At 55.7% G+C, this 13,826-nt stretch overlaps 1 protein-coding gene across 3 annotated transcripts in view; it reads left to right on the top strand.

The window, feature by feature from the left end:
• Nucleotides 1–13,826, top strand: part of MYH11 (myosin heavy chain 11) — a 126,125-nt gene that overhangs the window by 107,434 nt on the left and 4,865 nt on the right. For all 3 annotated transcript variants that reach the window (XM_061152896.1, XM_061152895.1, XM_061152897.1), the window contains 13 exons: nucleotides 794–1,000; nucleotides 2,539–2,643; nucleotides 2,732–2,884; nucleotides 3,129–3,377; nucleotides 5,168–5,380; nucleotides 5,715–5,927; nucleotides 6,140–6,301; nucleotides 7,155–7,283; nucleotides 7,586–7,674; nucleotides 8,080–8,203; nucleotides 8,679–8,887; nucleotides 10,183–10,291; nucleotides 10,371–10,543. In XM_061152896.1, the coding sequence (XP_061008879.1) occupies nucleotides 794–1,000; nucleotides 2,539–2,643; nucleotides 2,732–2,884; nucleotides 3,129–3,377; nucleotides 5,168–5,380; nucleotides 5,715–5,927; nucleotides 6,140–6,301; nucleotides 7,155–7,283; nucleotides 7,586–7,674; nucleotides 8,080–8,203; nucleotides 8,679–8,887; nucleotides 10,183–10,291; nucleotides 10,371–10,543 (2,135 nt within the window). The remainder of the gene's footprint in view (nucleotides 1–793; nucleotides 1,001–2,538; nucleotides 2,644–2,731; nucleotides 2,885–3,128; nucleotides 3,378–5,167; nucleotides 5,381–5,714; nucleotides 5,928–6,139; nucleotides 6,302–7,154; nucleotides 7,284–7,585; nucleotides 7,675–8,079; nucleotides 8,204–8,678; nucleotides 8,888–10,182; nucleotides 10,292–10,370; nucleotides 10,544–13,826) is intronic.

Genomic DNA, 13,826 nt, shown 5'->3' with positions numbered 1-13,826 from the left:
GGTTAGATAAAATGGCTTTCTCTAAACTTTCACAGAAATGGCAGTGTACATCCGATGATAAATCAATGGACAGTAGGGAGTGGTGGGGACTGGGGCTGAGTGGAGTGTGACTGCCCTGCTTACAGGGCCAGCTGCTACTCAGATCCAGCTGATTGCTCTCTTAGAGGAAGGCAAGACCTGTTTCCAGACCTTTACGTTTTTGTTTTTTTTTTGGAAGTCAGACTTTAAATAGAGGTGTATGCAGCAAAATTCACCAACTTTAAGTGTATATAGTTCAGTGAATTTTGACAAATGATTTAACCACCAACCAGTCATGAAATAGAACATTTGATTTTTCAAATGAGAAGCTGGGAACCCAGATTTTTATGTGAAATTTCTTTTTATTTACCTGACTGTGCAAGGTCTTAGTTGTGGCATGTGGGATCTAGTTCCCCAACCAGAGATCAAACCCGGGCCCCCTGCATGGGGAGTGCTGAGTCCTAGCCACTGGACCACCAGGGACGTCCCTATGTAATATTTCTTTATTAAAATGTTAAAAGGTATAACATGGATCAAACAGGATGTAATGGCAGGATTGATGCAGCCCGGGGGATGCACCCTCTGAGCTTTAGGAAAACAGAATCCAAAAAGTCTTACTGGTGATTGTGTGCTCCTCACTGCCCCGAGTCCCACCCCTGAGCTGGGGAGCACAGGTCCCCGGACCTATCAAGGGAGGGGGAGGCAAAGAGGAAGGTCCCCTGCTAGCACCAGCCGTGGCCCTCACGCCTCCCTCTCCCTCTGCTTCTCTGGCTAGGCCAAGGCCAACCTGGACAAGAACAAGCAGGCGCTGGAGAAAGAGAACGCGGACCTGTCCGGAGAGCTGCGAGTCCTGAGCCAGGCCAAGCAGGAAGTGGAGCACAAGAAGAAGAAGCTGGAGGTGCAGCTGCAAGAGCTGCAGTCCAAGTACAGCGACGGGGAGAGGGTCCGGGCTGAGCTCAACGACAAGGTCCACAAGCTGCAGGTGAGGCGGCTTCGCTGGGACCGTCTCTGAAGGATGAGGGTCTGCCGGCGAACGAAGCCTCTGTCCATTTCCTTGCATTACATTCCTCGGGGAGATGAGGTGGTTGCCTTATTCAATTTAACCTCTAAAAACTCCTACCTGCTCATTCAAAATGAGTATTTATTGAGTGCCTGCTGTATGCCAGGTGCTGTGTTTGATCCTGAGATACAACAGCAAGGAAGAAGACAGACACTGTCCCTGCCCCCCGGAGAACTCCAGCACAGTGTGGGGAAAGACATTAATAACCATGCAGATGAATATGAAATGAGGCTGGGAAGCAGAGACACATACTGCAACGAATATAAATAATACAAGGGCCTGGGCCTGTGGGAGGAGGAGTCAAAGAAGGCTTCCCTAAGAAGGATGTGCAGTCTGACAGATAAGAAGTCTGTCTACTTACAGACAGGGAATAGCAAGTGCAAAGGCCCAGGACTAAGTGAGAAGTCAGGAGAGGTCACGTAAGGCCAGTAGAGCTAGAATGATAAATCTGATGGACGATAGGGGATGGTGGGGACTGGGGCCAAGTGGAGTTTACAGGAAGGGGAAGATATGTGGCACAAAATGGGCCTGGAGTAGGTTGTGGCCAGAAGACACAGGGCCTTTAGGGCCCTGTTACATATGCATATCGGTCTTCACTCTGAGTGATGGGAAACCACTGATGGTTTCAAGCTGAAGAATGACATGGTCTATTGGTCTTTGGTCTTGATTAGCATTGAACAGACATTTGGACTGACTTTCCATGCATGGAATATGGCCTACCTTTTGATAAATATTTAATGTGCTGAGAGCCTGGGCCAAGAGTACAGGACAGCGTGAAGTATGAGTTTTTCCACACACAGCTGAGCACAGGGGGGTTGCTATGCTAACACAGCATCCTGGAGGAGTGAAGATCATTTATGTCCTCACTGTAAGTGGGAGGAGGACGGATGGTGGGCTGGCGTTTCTGAAGGGATTTGTTTAGAGATACCAGGGCCTGGAGTAAAAGGCAGAGGAAAGGTAGAGAGAGCTTTCTACCTTTAGTGCCTGCATCTGTGGTTTTCCTGTAAGGGGCAGTGAAAGGTGAGGAAGAGGGGTGGTAGGGACAGGACCCTTGGATGTGGAGGTGCCACCTGCAGCCTCTTCCCCCACTTTAGGGACTGGGTGAGTCCAGACCACTGCTCAGTGTCTGGACCCACAGACCTGCTCTTCATGTTTGCCAACCTTGGCAAGGCTCCAGGATCCGTGTAGAGGGCTCAGGGCCCAATTAGTACAGTCTAACCACAGTATAACAGGGCTCTCACAGGGTCTCGGGCCAGTGTCTACCAGAGATTGCAACTTGTAGGCGATGTCCTTCTCTCCCCTAGGTGGCCATGGAGTGACCATGACCAGGCCCCTTAGTTCATGGGAACCTCTCAATGAATGGACACCCCAAGACCTATCACTGAGTACAGAAAGCCCCTATTACTTAAGGACGATCCTGTCCTGGATGATCCAACTAACCAGTCTCTGGGCACCCACAGAATGAAGTGGAGAGTGTCACGGGGATGCTCAACGAGGCAGAGGGCAAGGCCATCAAACTGGCCAAGGATGTGGCGTCCCTTGGGTCCCAGCTCCAGGACACCCAGGTGGGTATCAGGCCACGTCATCTGGAGGCACCTGGGGTACGGCCTTCACGGGGGTGGGTCCCTGGACTTCGGCGTGTCCGTTTTGTAGGAGCTGCTTCAAGAAGAAACCCGGCAGAAGCTCAACGTGTCCACCAAGCTGCGCCAGCTGGAGGACGAGAGGAACAGCCTGCAAGAGCAGCTGGACGAGGAGATGGAGGCCAAGCAGAACCTGGAGCGCCACATCTCCACCCTGAACATCCAGGTGCCCACTGCGTGTCTTTGCCCTGGAGGGTAGATCAGTGGCTCAGACAGTGGCACCGTTTTGCTTGACTCACTGGCTCCCCCTGCTGTTGAGTTCCTTCTGTGGTGCCATTTTTTTGCTTGGCTCACTAGCTCCCCCTGCTGGTGATTTTATTCAATGATGGTCGTGGCTTGTCAGGGGCACGGGGGCTGGGACTCCTTTATCCCCACCTCCTCTCACCCCACCCTGGACACTGCCATTTCAGCTCTCCGACTCGAAGAAGAAGCTGCAGGACTTTGCCAGCACCGTGGAATTCCTGGAAGAGGGCAAGAAGAAGTTCCAGAAGGAAATCGAAGGCCTGACCCAGCAGTACGAGGAGAAGGCAGCTGCTTATGACAAACTGGAAAAGACCAAGAACAGGCTTCAGCAGGAGCTGGACGACCTGGTCGTCGATTTGGACAACCAGCGACAACTGGTGTCCAACCTAGAGAAGAAGCAGAAGAAGTTTGATCAGGTGGGGCTGGAGGGCCCTCCCCTCCGCTCACAGACCCTGGCTGGGGGGTGAGGGTCTGGGTCTGCAGAACATCCGGCATTGCTGCTGCGTGTTTGGCAGCATCCCATCCTGGCTTTGCTGGGTGCGATGGAAGGCTGGCCGGCTTGGGTGAGGCTCCTCGAGGGGTCAGTGAGGACAGGGGCGAAGCCTCAGTGGCCGTGACTTCCCAGGTTCCACCGCCACCACAGGGCCATCTAGAAACCCAGTCGTGCCTTGGGTTCTAGCCCTGATAAGGAATGAGGTTTACTGATTTTACTCACTCAGCGAGTATTTGTTGGGTGCCTACTGAGGATTCCCCTGGTGGCTCAGATGAAAAAGGATCTGCCTGGAATACAGGCACCTGGGTTTGATCCCTGCCTCGGTCAGGAAGATTCTCAGGAGAAGGGAATGGCAACCCACTCCAGTATTCTTCCCTGGAGAATTCCATGGACAGAGGAGCCTGGCAGGCTATAGTCCATGGGGTCGCAAAGGGCTGGACACGACTGAATGACTTAACACTTCACTGACTTTATCACATTCTTATTTATGAGTGTATTACATCTCTCATTTGTATCTTATCTTTTAGATGTGTTTAAAAGCAAATTACAGACAACTGTACATCACCCTCTAGATACCTCCACACTGCATATAAACTAGGGTTCATTTTTCAAAATATTTTTTCTTCCCTTGAAGTAAAATCACATACAATGAAATACATAAATCTTAAGTATACACTCACTGAGTTCTGATAAATGCATACACCTGTATGACCCAAACCCCTAAATATTACCAGCTCTTAATATGTGTTACTCAGCGTCAGTAAATATGATTTGGTTTACATGTGACTCAGGATTTATTCCAAAAATCAATTTGGGGATGGAATTTTGGGATTCTTCTCTTCTCTACACAGCTTCTCTGTGCTGACAGCTTGTTCTTAGTGCTTCATATCTGCTGGTTCATCATCTGGTCCAGGGTCTGAGACTGCTGTATTATTTTCCCGTCACAAACAGTGGAGAGTTTTTGTGTTGACTGCTGTTGGGAGTCCCTGTTACTTGCCCATCTTGGCTGGACTCTGGCAGTCTGGGTTGTGGACGCTACAGTGAATACTGCTCTTTCTTTTTGTTGTTATTTAGTTGCTCAGTTGTGTCCAACTCTTTCCGACCCCTTGCACTGTAGCCCACCAGGCTTTTCTGTCCATGGGATTTCCCAGGCAAGGGTACTGGAGTGGGTTGCCATTTCCTTCTCCAGGGGATCTCCCTGACCCAGGGATCCAACCCAAGTCTCCTGCATTGGCAGGAGGATTCTTTCCCACTGAGCCACCGGGGAGGCCCCTCTATTTCTAAAGATGAGATTAACATCAGAATGGGGTATTCTTGGAGCTGCTTCTCCAGGCAGATCCATCCACACACTCGCCATTTCCCTACTCATAGGGTGCTTTTGTAAGGGAGTGACTGTGGCCATGAAACAAAAGAATAACTGGCCTCTGGCAGGACTGTCACCCTGACCTTGGTCACAGCATGTTCTATCCAACATGGGCAGCATTAGTGATTTCTAAGCACAAAGATACGGCGAATGCTGGCTCTGCAGAGCTGACGCAGAAGTTGGCAAGCAGGACTATTATAAACTGTTTGCATAGATATGTGACCTCCTCCCGGCTGCACACAAGGATGAGTGTGGCTGCATACAAGCCTTCTTCTCCATGTTTGCAGTTAAATGCAGCCGACCCTGGGGCGTGCCTAGAGCTCACCTCGGGGTCTTTGGCTGTGTTGCAGTTGTTGGCCGAGGAGAAAAACATCTCTTCCAAATATGCGGATGAAAGGGACAGAGCTGAGGCAGAAGCCAGGGAAAAGGAAACCAAAGCCTTGTCGCTAGCGCGGGCCCTTGAGGAAGCCTTGGAAGCCAAAGAAGAGCTCGAGAGGACCAACAAGATGCTCAAAGCCGAGATGGAGGATCTGGTTAGCTCCAAGGATGACGTGGGCAAGAACGTAAGTGGCTCTTCATCGTCTTTGCTTGTCCATGTCCCCCTGCCCCTGACCCTCGCTGTTAGTTACCAGTCCACGGGCAAAGAAGGGGGCCCCACACCTCATTCATGGTAAGCAATAATCAGGAACTGAAGGGAGTCCCTCGGGCTGATGCAAAGAGGCGGCCTGGTTGGGAACAGCCTTTGGGGGCAGGGTCTGAGTCAAGGGTTCCGAGAGGAAGGCTGTGGTCTGGACTCCTGGTCACGCATCCCGGGGGTATCAAAAGCCACCTCCTGGACCATGATGAGCTGCCCGTCACTGGGGGCTGCCCTTCACGACATCACCCCTCACGTCAAAGGTCCATGAGCTGGAGAAGTCCAAGCGGGCCCTGGAGACCCAGATGGAGGAGATGAAGACCCAGCTGGAGGAGCTGGAGGACGAGCTGCAGGCAACAGAAGATGCCAAGCTGAGGCTGGAGGTCAACATGCAGGCGCTTAAAGTGCAGTTTGAGCGAGACCTCCAGGCGCGGGACGAGCAGAACGAAGAGAAGCGGAGACAACTCCAGAGGCAGGTAAGCCGTGGGGGGCGGGGGGGGGGGGGGGAAGGGGGCCAGCCGCCATTCCTTCCTTCCGCGGCCGCTTCCTGGCTTCGGGAGACTCTGACTTCTCACCTGCGACCCGGGGACGGGAAGCCCACCTTCGGTGGTGGTGCAAACCTGGGCCCTGGGGGAAGGGACCCGAGGGGCGGCCCTGCCCCGCAGCACATGTTTCTGGCCTCACCCAGCTCCACGAATACGAGACGGAACTGGAAGATGAGAGAAAGCAACGTGCCCTGGCGGTGGCGGCCAAGAAGAAGCTGGAAGGGGATCTGAAGGACCTGGAACTGCAGGCCGACTCGGCCGTCAAGGGGAGGGAGGAAGCCATCAAGCAGCTGCGAAAACTGCAGGTGGGTGACGCCCCAAGCGCCGGGGGGTGACGCCCCAAGTACCAGGGAGGTCGGGGCCACAGCCGTGGGAGGATGCAGCCTCCTGTCGCTGGTGCCTGGTCACCTGGTGCTTTCCCACCACACTTTTGCTTTGGGGGCTGTTTCCTGCCCTGGGGGCGGAGGTGGCGAGGTCACCCTCCACCTGGTGACCTCCACCCTCCTCCCCAGGCGGAGCAGCTCAGCAACAGCCAAGCTATCCTCAGGTGTTTGGCTGCGGGCTTCCCTGGTGGCCCAGATGGTAAAGAATCTGCCTGTGTAATGCAGGTTCTATCCCTGGGTTGGGAAGATTCCCTGGAGAAGGGAATAGCAATCCACATCAGTATTCTTGCCTGGAGAATTCCATGGACAGAGGAGCCTGGCGGGGCTATACAGTCCATGGGGTTGCTGTGAAGGGTCGGACACGACTGAGAGGCTAACACTCAGGCCTCAGCACCATTTCTTAGGTCTGCGGAGCCCGTCCAGAGCGGCGCCCCCAGGCAGCCACATGCGGCCAAGGGCTTTGTGGTTAATGGTGGGAAAGCCTAGGCTTCCTTGGTGGCTCAGACAGTCAAGAATCTGCCCGCGATGTGGGAGACCCAGGTTCAATCCCTAGGTCGGGAAGATCCTCTGGAGGAGGAAATGGCAACCCACTCCAGTATTCTTGCCTGGAGAATCCCCTGGACAGAGGAGCTGGCAGGCTACAGTCCACGGGGTCGCGAGGAGTCGGACACGACTGAGTGACTAACACACACTCGGGCCGGCACAGAAAGGTAATCTGGGCTGCAGGACCCGGTGAGTAAGGACTTCTTAGCTGGTCCTGCCTGTCCTCACGCAGGCTCAGATGAAGGACTTCCAGAGAGAGCTGGAAGACGCCCGCACCTCCCGGGACGAGATCTTTGCCACAGCCAAAGAGAATGAGAAGAAGGCCAAGAGCTTGGAGGCAGACCTCATGCAGCTACAGGAGGTAAAGCCTTCTCCGCACTGTGGGGGCCCTGACGGGGGGGCCATGGGCACCCCAGGCTCGGGCGCCCGCATTCAGCACCCCACAGGCGGGGGCCCTGTAGCACGGGCGTGGAAAGACACAGGGTTTTCTCGCTGACAGATCTGCAGGCCTGCCCCCAAGCTCAGAGGAGGCCACGCCATTTTCAAGGATGGCCATGGAGACGGCCGGGGGCCTGCTGCTGGGAGTGGGGTGGATGCTTGGGTGCGGCTCAGCCCCTCCTGGCAGGCAACCGGTTTCCTTCCTCCCCACCTCCCACCGTCCAGGATCTAGCGGCGGCCGAGAGGGCTCGCAAGCAGGCAGACCTGGAGAAGGACGAACTGGCCGAGGAGCTGGCCAGCAGCGTGTCGGGAAGGTAGGAGCCGCCTGGGGAGAAAGGGGTCCCTAGGCTCACATGATGAGAGGCAGTCAGTCAGAGGAGGCTTCCTGGACCGCATGTTAAGGCTGAACATGACAGCAAGATCAGCTGAGCTTGTGACAGGGGTCATGGGCTTTTCATATCCTATTTGGGGGTGTAGTCTGGTGGGGACGGGGCATATGGTGATGTCAGGGAGGAGGGAGCTGGTCTTCATCTCAGGCCTGGCTTTGCTGACACCAGCTAGCTCCCTGCTTCCCAGCTGTGTGAGTTTGCACAAGTCTCTAAGCCTCTCTGAGTCTCGACTGTAAAAGAGGACGACCCCGAGGCACTGCTCCTCCGAGGGAGAGAGCTGTCTAGGCCTAGGGGAGGCTGGAGGTCCCAGGGCGGCTGCCTTTCCCTTAGGAACACGCTGCAGGATGAGAAGCGCCGCCTGGAGGCCCGCATCGCGCAGCTCGAGGAGGAGCTGGAGGAAGAGCAAGGCAACACGGAGGCCATGAGTGACCGCGTCCGGAAGGCCACGCAGCAGGTAGGGGCCGGGGCAGCCCAGATCTGCCCTGGGACGGGCCCCCGTCCCTGCACCAGCCGCCACACTGGTGCCGGACAGGCTCCTGTGTGCCAGGCCCGGGCGGGGAGGGGGATGAACGAGGCAGGAGAGGAGGGACCCAGCACATCTGCTCCAGAGCGCCCACTCCCTCCTCTCCGTTCACCCCAGCACCCAGCCTGCAGGGCCTCCCGTGGTGGCTCCCTCCAGCAGACGAGGCTGGCCCATAAGGGTTTGGCAGGCTCCTTCCTGCCTTTTCTTTAGCCCCCACGTCCCGACAGTGAGCACCCCTCCACGATGGGCACTGGGGACCCGTCATGGAGCCAGAGTGGCACTGATGTGGCCTGGAAGGGCTGCCCCTGGGCTGAGCCTTGAAGGATGGCCGGGTGCCGGAGGGGAGGGAGGGGGGCTTCCGGGCGCCCTCCACCTGGTGATCTCCACCCTCCACCCTCCTCCCCAGGCAGAGCAGCTCAGCAACGAGCTGGCCACGGAGCGCAGCACGGCCCAGAAGAATGAGAACGCGCGGCAGCAGCTGGAGCGGCAGAACAAGGAGCTGCGGAGCAAGCTGCAGGAGATGGAGGGGGCAGTCAAGTCCAAGTTCAAGTCCACCATCGCGGCCCTGGAGGCCAAGATCGCACAGCTGGAGGAGCAGGTGGAGCAGGAGGCCAGGTACAAGGCGGGCATCGAACAGCACCCCAGTGACCACCTGCTTGACAGCGATCAGTGGGGGCGTGGAGGGGTAGGCCAGCCTCACTGGGCATCAGCTCCGGCTCAGAGGTCCCCGCGCGGCAGCTGTGCTGGGTGAACTGAGAGAACACGGGAAGGCGCTGTGCCCCGAGTGAGCCTCTGAGACACTAGCTGCTCTAAGCGGCCGGACTCCTCAGTGACATCAGCCGGGCTTCCCGGGAGCTCCCGGGACTTTGCCTAACCCGGGTCTGCAGGCTGTCATGTTAACGGGTGCACCAAACAACCAGGTCCTCAGCCCCTTCGACACCCACAGTCACCGGCAGGCTGCCTACTTACACACGGTCTCTGAGCTGAAAGTTCACGGCACATTCGTGACCTTCAGACAGGGTCTAGATCCTGACACTGTTTTTTGTGTGTGGCGACTTTATAGATGAGTCACGTGCCACAACAGTTCACCAATTTAAAGCATACGGCTCTGGGTATGTGTGCTCAGTCGCTCAGTCGTGTCCAACTCTTTGCAATCCCGTGGACTGTAGCCCGCCAGGTTCCTCTGCCCGTGGAATCCTCTAGACAAGAATACTGGAGTGGGTAGCCATTCCCTTCTCCAGGGGACCTCCCCAACCCAGGGATCGAGTCCAGGTCTCCTGCACTGCAGGCAGATTCTTTACCATCTGAGCCGCCAGTGCAGTTCAGTGGCTCTCGTACAATTCATTGGCACACATTCACTACAGTCAACTCTGGCACATTAAGAAGAACCAGTAAGAAGCCCTGTATCCTTAGCCATCACCCTCTATTTCGCATCCCCGGCTCCAGGCAACCACTCATCTACTTTCTGTCTCTATTGTCTATTCTGGACATTTCACAAAGTGGGAGCATACAACACAGGGCCCCTTGTTAAGACTGGCTTTCTTTCACTGAGCATGTTTCCAAGGTTCTCCCACACTGTAGCCAGGGTCAGCACGTCGTCATTCCTTTTCATGGACGAATACTGTTCTCAGAATGAGCTCTGATTCGGGCTCAGGAAAAGTGCCTACATGGGGACTTCCCTGGTGGCCCAGTGGTTAAGACTCTGTGCTCCCGATGAAGGGGGGGGCAAGGGTTTGATTCCAGGTCAGAGAACTAGATCCCACATGCCACAGCTAAGACCCAGTGCAGCCAAATAAATAAATAATTTAATAAAAAAAAGTGCCCACGTGGGTGATGCTGGTCGGGTTCATGCACTGGCTGCAGGGAGGCCCTCCCCATCTGAACCCTCCCTGCTTGCCCTGTGTGCGCAGAGAGAAACAGGCGGCCGCCAAGTCACTGAAGCAGAAGGACAAGAAGCTGAAGGAGGCCCTGCTGCAGGTGGAGGATGAGCGCAAGATGGCAGAGCAGTACAAGGAACAGGTAACTGCGCCCCGGCCCCCCGCCCAGCCCCGCAGGCCCCGCCACGCACCCACCTGACCCTCGGGCCGCTCCTTCCCAGGCCGAGAAAGGAAACGTGAGGGTCAGGCAACTCAAGAGGCAGCTGGAGGAGGCGGAGGAGGAGTCCCAGCGCATCAACGCCAACCGCAGGAAGCTGCAGCGCGAGCTGGATGAGGCCACGGAGAGCAACGAGGCCATGGGCCGCGAGGTGACGGCGCTCAAGAGCAAGCTCAGGTGAGGCACCGGCCCCCGGGGGCCTGGGGTTGTGGGCTGGGCGCACGGGGTGGCCTGGAACACCCACAGTGGCTCAGGGGCCCTCTCCCCAGAGCCGCTCAGCTCATCCTGTATGCAGCACCAGCTGTAGGCAGCACCAGCCTGCGCTGGATGTGGGCGGGGCTCAGGTCACAGGGGCTATGCCTCTGAGCGGCTCCCCTTCCGTTCCAACAACCAGTCCCTTCCCGTCCTCCTAGCGAGGAGCAGGAGAACCAGGCAGTGTTTCCCTGTCTCCTGAGACCCTTCTTCTCTGTGTCAGGACATCAGCAGACTCCCTTCTCTCTTCCCTTCTCTTCTGCACTTTCTCTTCCCCGCTCTTCCTAACTCAGGGTTTCTCCGCCCGATCGCCATCCAGGGCTGAACAACTCTTTGTTTATCATGGGTTTCCCTGGTAGCTCAGATGGTAGAGAATCTGCTTGCAAAACAGGAGACCCAGGTTTGATCCCTGGGTTGGGAAGATCCCCTGGAGAAGGGCAGGGCAACCCACTCCAGTATTCTTGCCTGGAAAATCCCATGGACAGAGGAGCCTGGTGGGCTACAGTCAGTCCAGGGGGTCGCAGAGTCGGACGTGACTGAGCGGCTGTCATGGGCTGGCCTGTGCCCGGCAGGACGCTGAGCAGCACCCTGGCCTCCACAAGCTAGACGCGGTGGCATGTCCCCTGATGTCCCCGGGGGTGCTGTTGCCCACAGTCGAGCCCCTCTGCCCTAAGTGGGCGGGGTGGTTTTCTCTCCCACCCCTGAACCTCTGGGCCTGAAGGCAGTAGGTGCTCCCTGCTCCCCAGGGCTCCTTCCAGCCCTGGTCCACCTGGTTCCCTGAAAGGCCTAACTCCACACTTTCCGTGTCATCTGTCCACACCCTGCGGGCGGGTGATCCAGCCTCAAGCCCAGGACATTCCGTCCTCCAGGGCCCTGCCACTCGCCTGCACTCCCACTAACTCTCAGCCCTAACCTGACCATCAGGCATCACATCATCAGCCCACCACCACCTTGCTTCAGCTCTCCCCTCTGTCTCCACCGGGGTCTTGCACCCCTCGGCTCATCCTCTCGCAGCTCCACCAACTCCACAGTTATGATCAGCCTCTCCTAACATCCTTCACACTCTGGTCCCTCTTCCTGCTGTGCTGGGCTCACCTGGTTAAAATACAACCCAAATGAAACACAACTGCCAACCTTCTGCAGCTCAAAGCAGTGTGAGGAAGTCAACAGGAGCGCTGCCACTTCCACTGAGAAACGTGCCATTGAGACGCCAAGCTGACCCCACTTAGTGCTGCTAGGACTTTCCCCTCCCCCGTCCCTCTACCCCTCACCCCTCCTCTCAGCCTCCCCTCCCCCAGCCTCACCCCTCCTCCACCCACTCCCCTCCTCCACCCTCTCCCCTCCCCCACCCTCTCCCCTTCCCCACCCCCCTCCCCCACCCTCTCACCGCCCTCACCTCTCACCCCTCCCCTCCCCAGCCTCACCCCTCCTCCACCCTCTCACCCCTCCCCCACCCTCTCACCCCTCCCCTCCCCCCTCCCCCACCCTCTCACCCCTGCCCTCTCCCCTCAACCCTCCCTCACCCTCTCACTCCCACTTGGGCATTTGCTCTTCACCCTCCCTGAACTTACTACCTCTGCCATCCTCAGTCTCTGCTGATGATTTTGCTTCCTATTTAACTGAAAAATGGAAACCATCATGAAGTATAAACAAGCCCCCACTTCTCCATACCTCCATACATCTGTGCTCATTTCCTCTACTTCCCCCCCCATTTCTGTGCTCAACTGTCCAGCACCAACTGAGGTCAACCCCACCACTAGACCCCTTACCCTTTTGTTTAACCAAGGATGTTGCTCCTGAAAGTCTTACCCTTCTTTCCTGTAATATATTCTCTCCCGCTGAGTCGCTTCATCAGCCGAACAAACCCAACCCCACTTCCCTGCAGCCTGTCACCATAAAACTCCCAGTTCAGCAGCATGTGTTACGTACAGCTCCTCGTGGGCCTCTCGCGTCCATACTGGCCTATTATAGTCTGTTCTCAACACAGAAATGGTGTGGGATCATGCCCCTCCTATGTCTGGAGCCCTCCATGGGCTCCCATCTCGCTCAAAGTAACATCTTGACAACGGTTAGGTCCACTAGGTCCTGCACGATCTCTGTCTTCTGCCTCCTAAAGTACCCCTCCACCTCTTCATCTTCTGCCTCGGGGCCCTTGCACTGGCTGCTGTCTCTGCCTGGAATGCTCTTCCTCCAGCTCATTGCAATAGCTGCCCCCCTCCTTCCCTTCCTTCAGGTGTTTACTCATCCATGTGATCAGAGCTTCCTGCCTCACTCCCTGCCATTCTCTTCTCTCTTGGCCACCTATCATCATGGAACTTGTTATTCTTTTACTTATCTCATATACATTCTGTCCTCACTCTTGGCCTGCAAGGCCATAAACACAGAGGCTGTGTCTGCTTATTCATCTCCAGTGTCTGGGCACAGAATACCCTTCAGTCACTGAGTCAGAGATGATGTTTTTCCAACCTCAGCCATTCTCACACCACCTTTCCCATTTTGCCTTAGTCTCTTACCATCTGTATTTTTGTTGACTTGATACTTGCTTTGAAATTTACTGTGTAAATCATACATGTGTCTATTGACAAATGAAACCTATCTCCCCTGTGTTGTTAAACCAGGGTTCCTTGCGTCAACAGGTCACAATCAAGTTAAACACAGTGAAAACAAAACAACAGTGAGTTCTAGCTATCGTGGCCACAAACTGATGACTGTGACCCGAAGGCCGACTTCTCACTAAAAAGACAATGACAAAAATTGACATTAGCACCAAACAGACTCTCTGACATAATCAGATGTATTTAAAGAGTGGAAAGGGGAATCCCTTTCTCACGGTGCAATTCAGCAATCCAAGGGCATGGCTGAGAACCCTCTGAAATCACCTGGCATCTCATTTCCAGACTCTGAGAACCACTCTAGCAGACAAGGGGAAGCCTGAACCCCTGTCACGAGGGGGTAGTGAGCAGCTGGCTCGGAGTGCAGGCATTCAGGAAGGATCACCCTGCCCGTGCAAGGTGACGGACGGGTGGTGTGTCCCCACTGCTGGAACCCCCAGAACCCTCTCTGCTGCTGACTGGACGCTGCCCTTCCGTGGACATGGGCTGAGCAGTGGGGGCCAGTTAGCCACCCCAGCTCTCTTACCATTTTGTTGTCACTGTCCGTTTCTTGGGACTGATGTCTTTTTTTTTTTTTTAATTTTTAAAATCTTTTG

The sequence above is a fragment of the Dama dama genome, chromosome 10 (assembly GCF_033118175.1).
Source record: "Dama dama isolate Ldn47 chromosome 10, ASM3311817v1, whole genome shotgun sequence".
Classification (NCBI taxonomy): Eukaryota; Metazoa; Chordata; class Mammalia; order Artiodactyla; family Cervidae; genus Dama; species Dama dama.
Note: the sequence above shows the minus strand (reverse complement) of the source record. Positions and strands in the feature narration are given on the sequence as shown.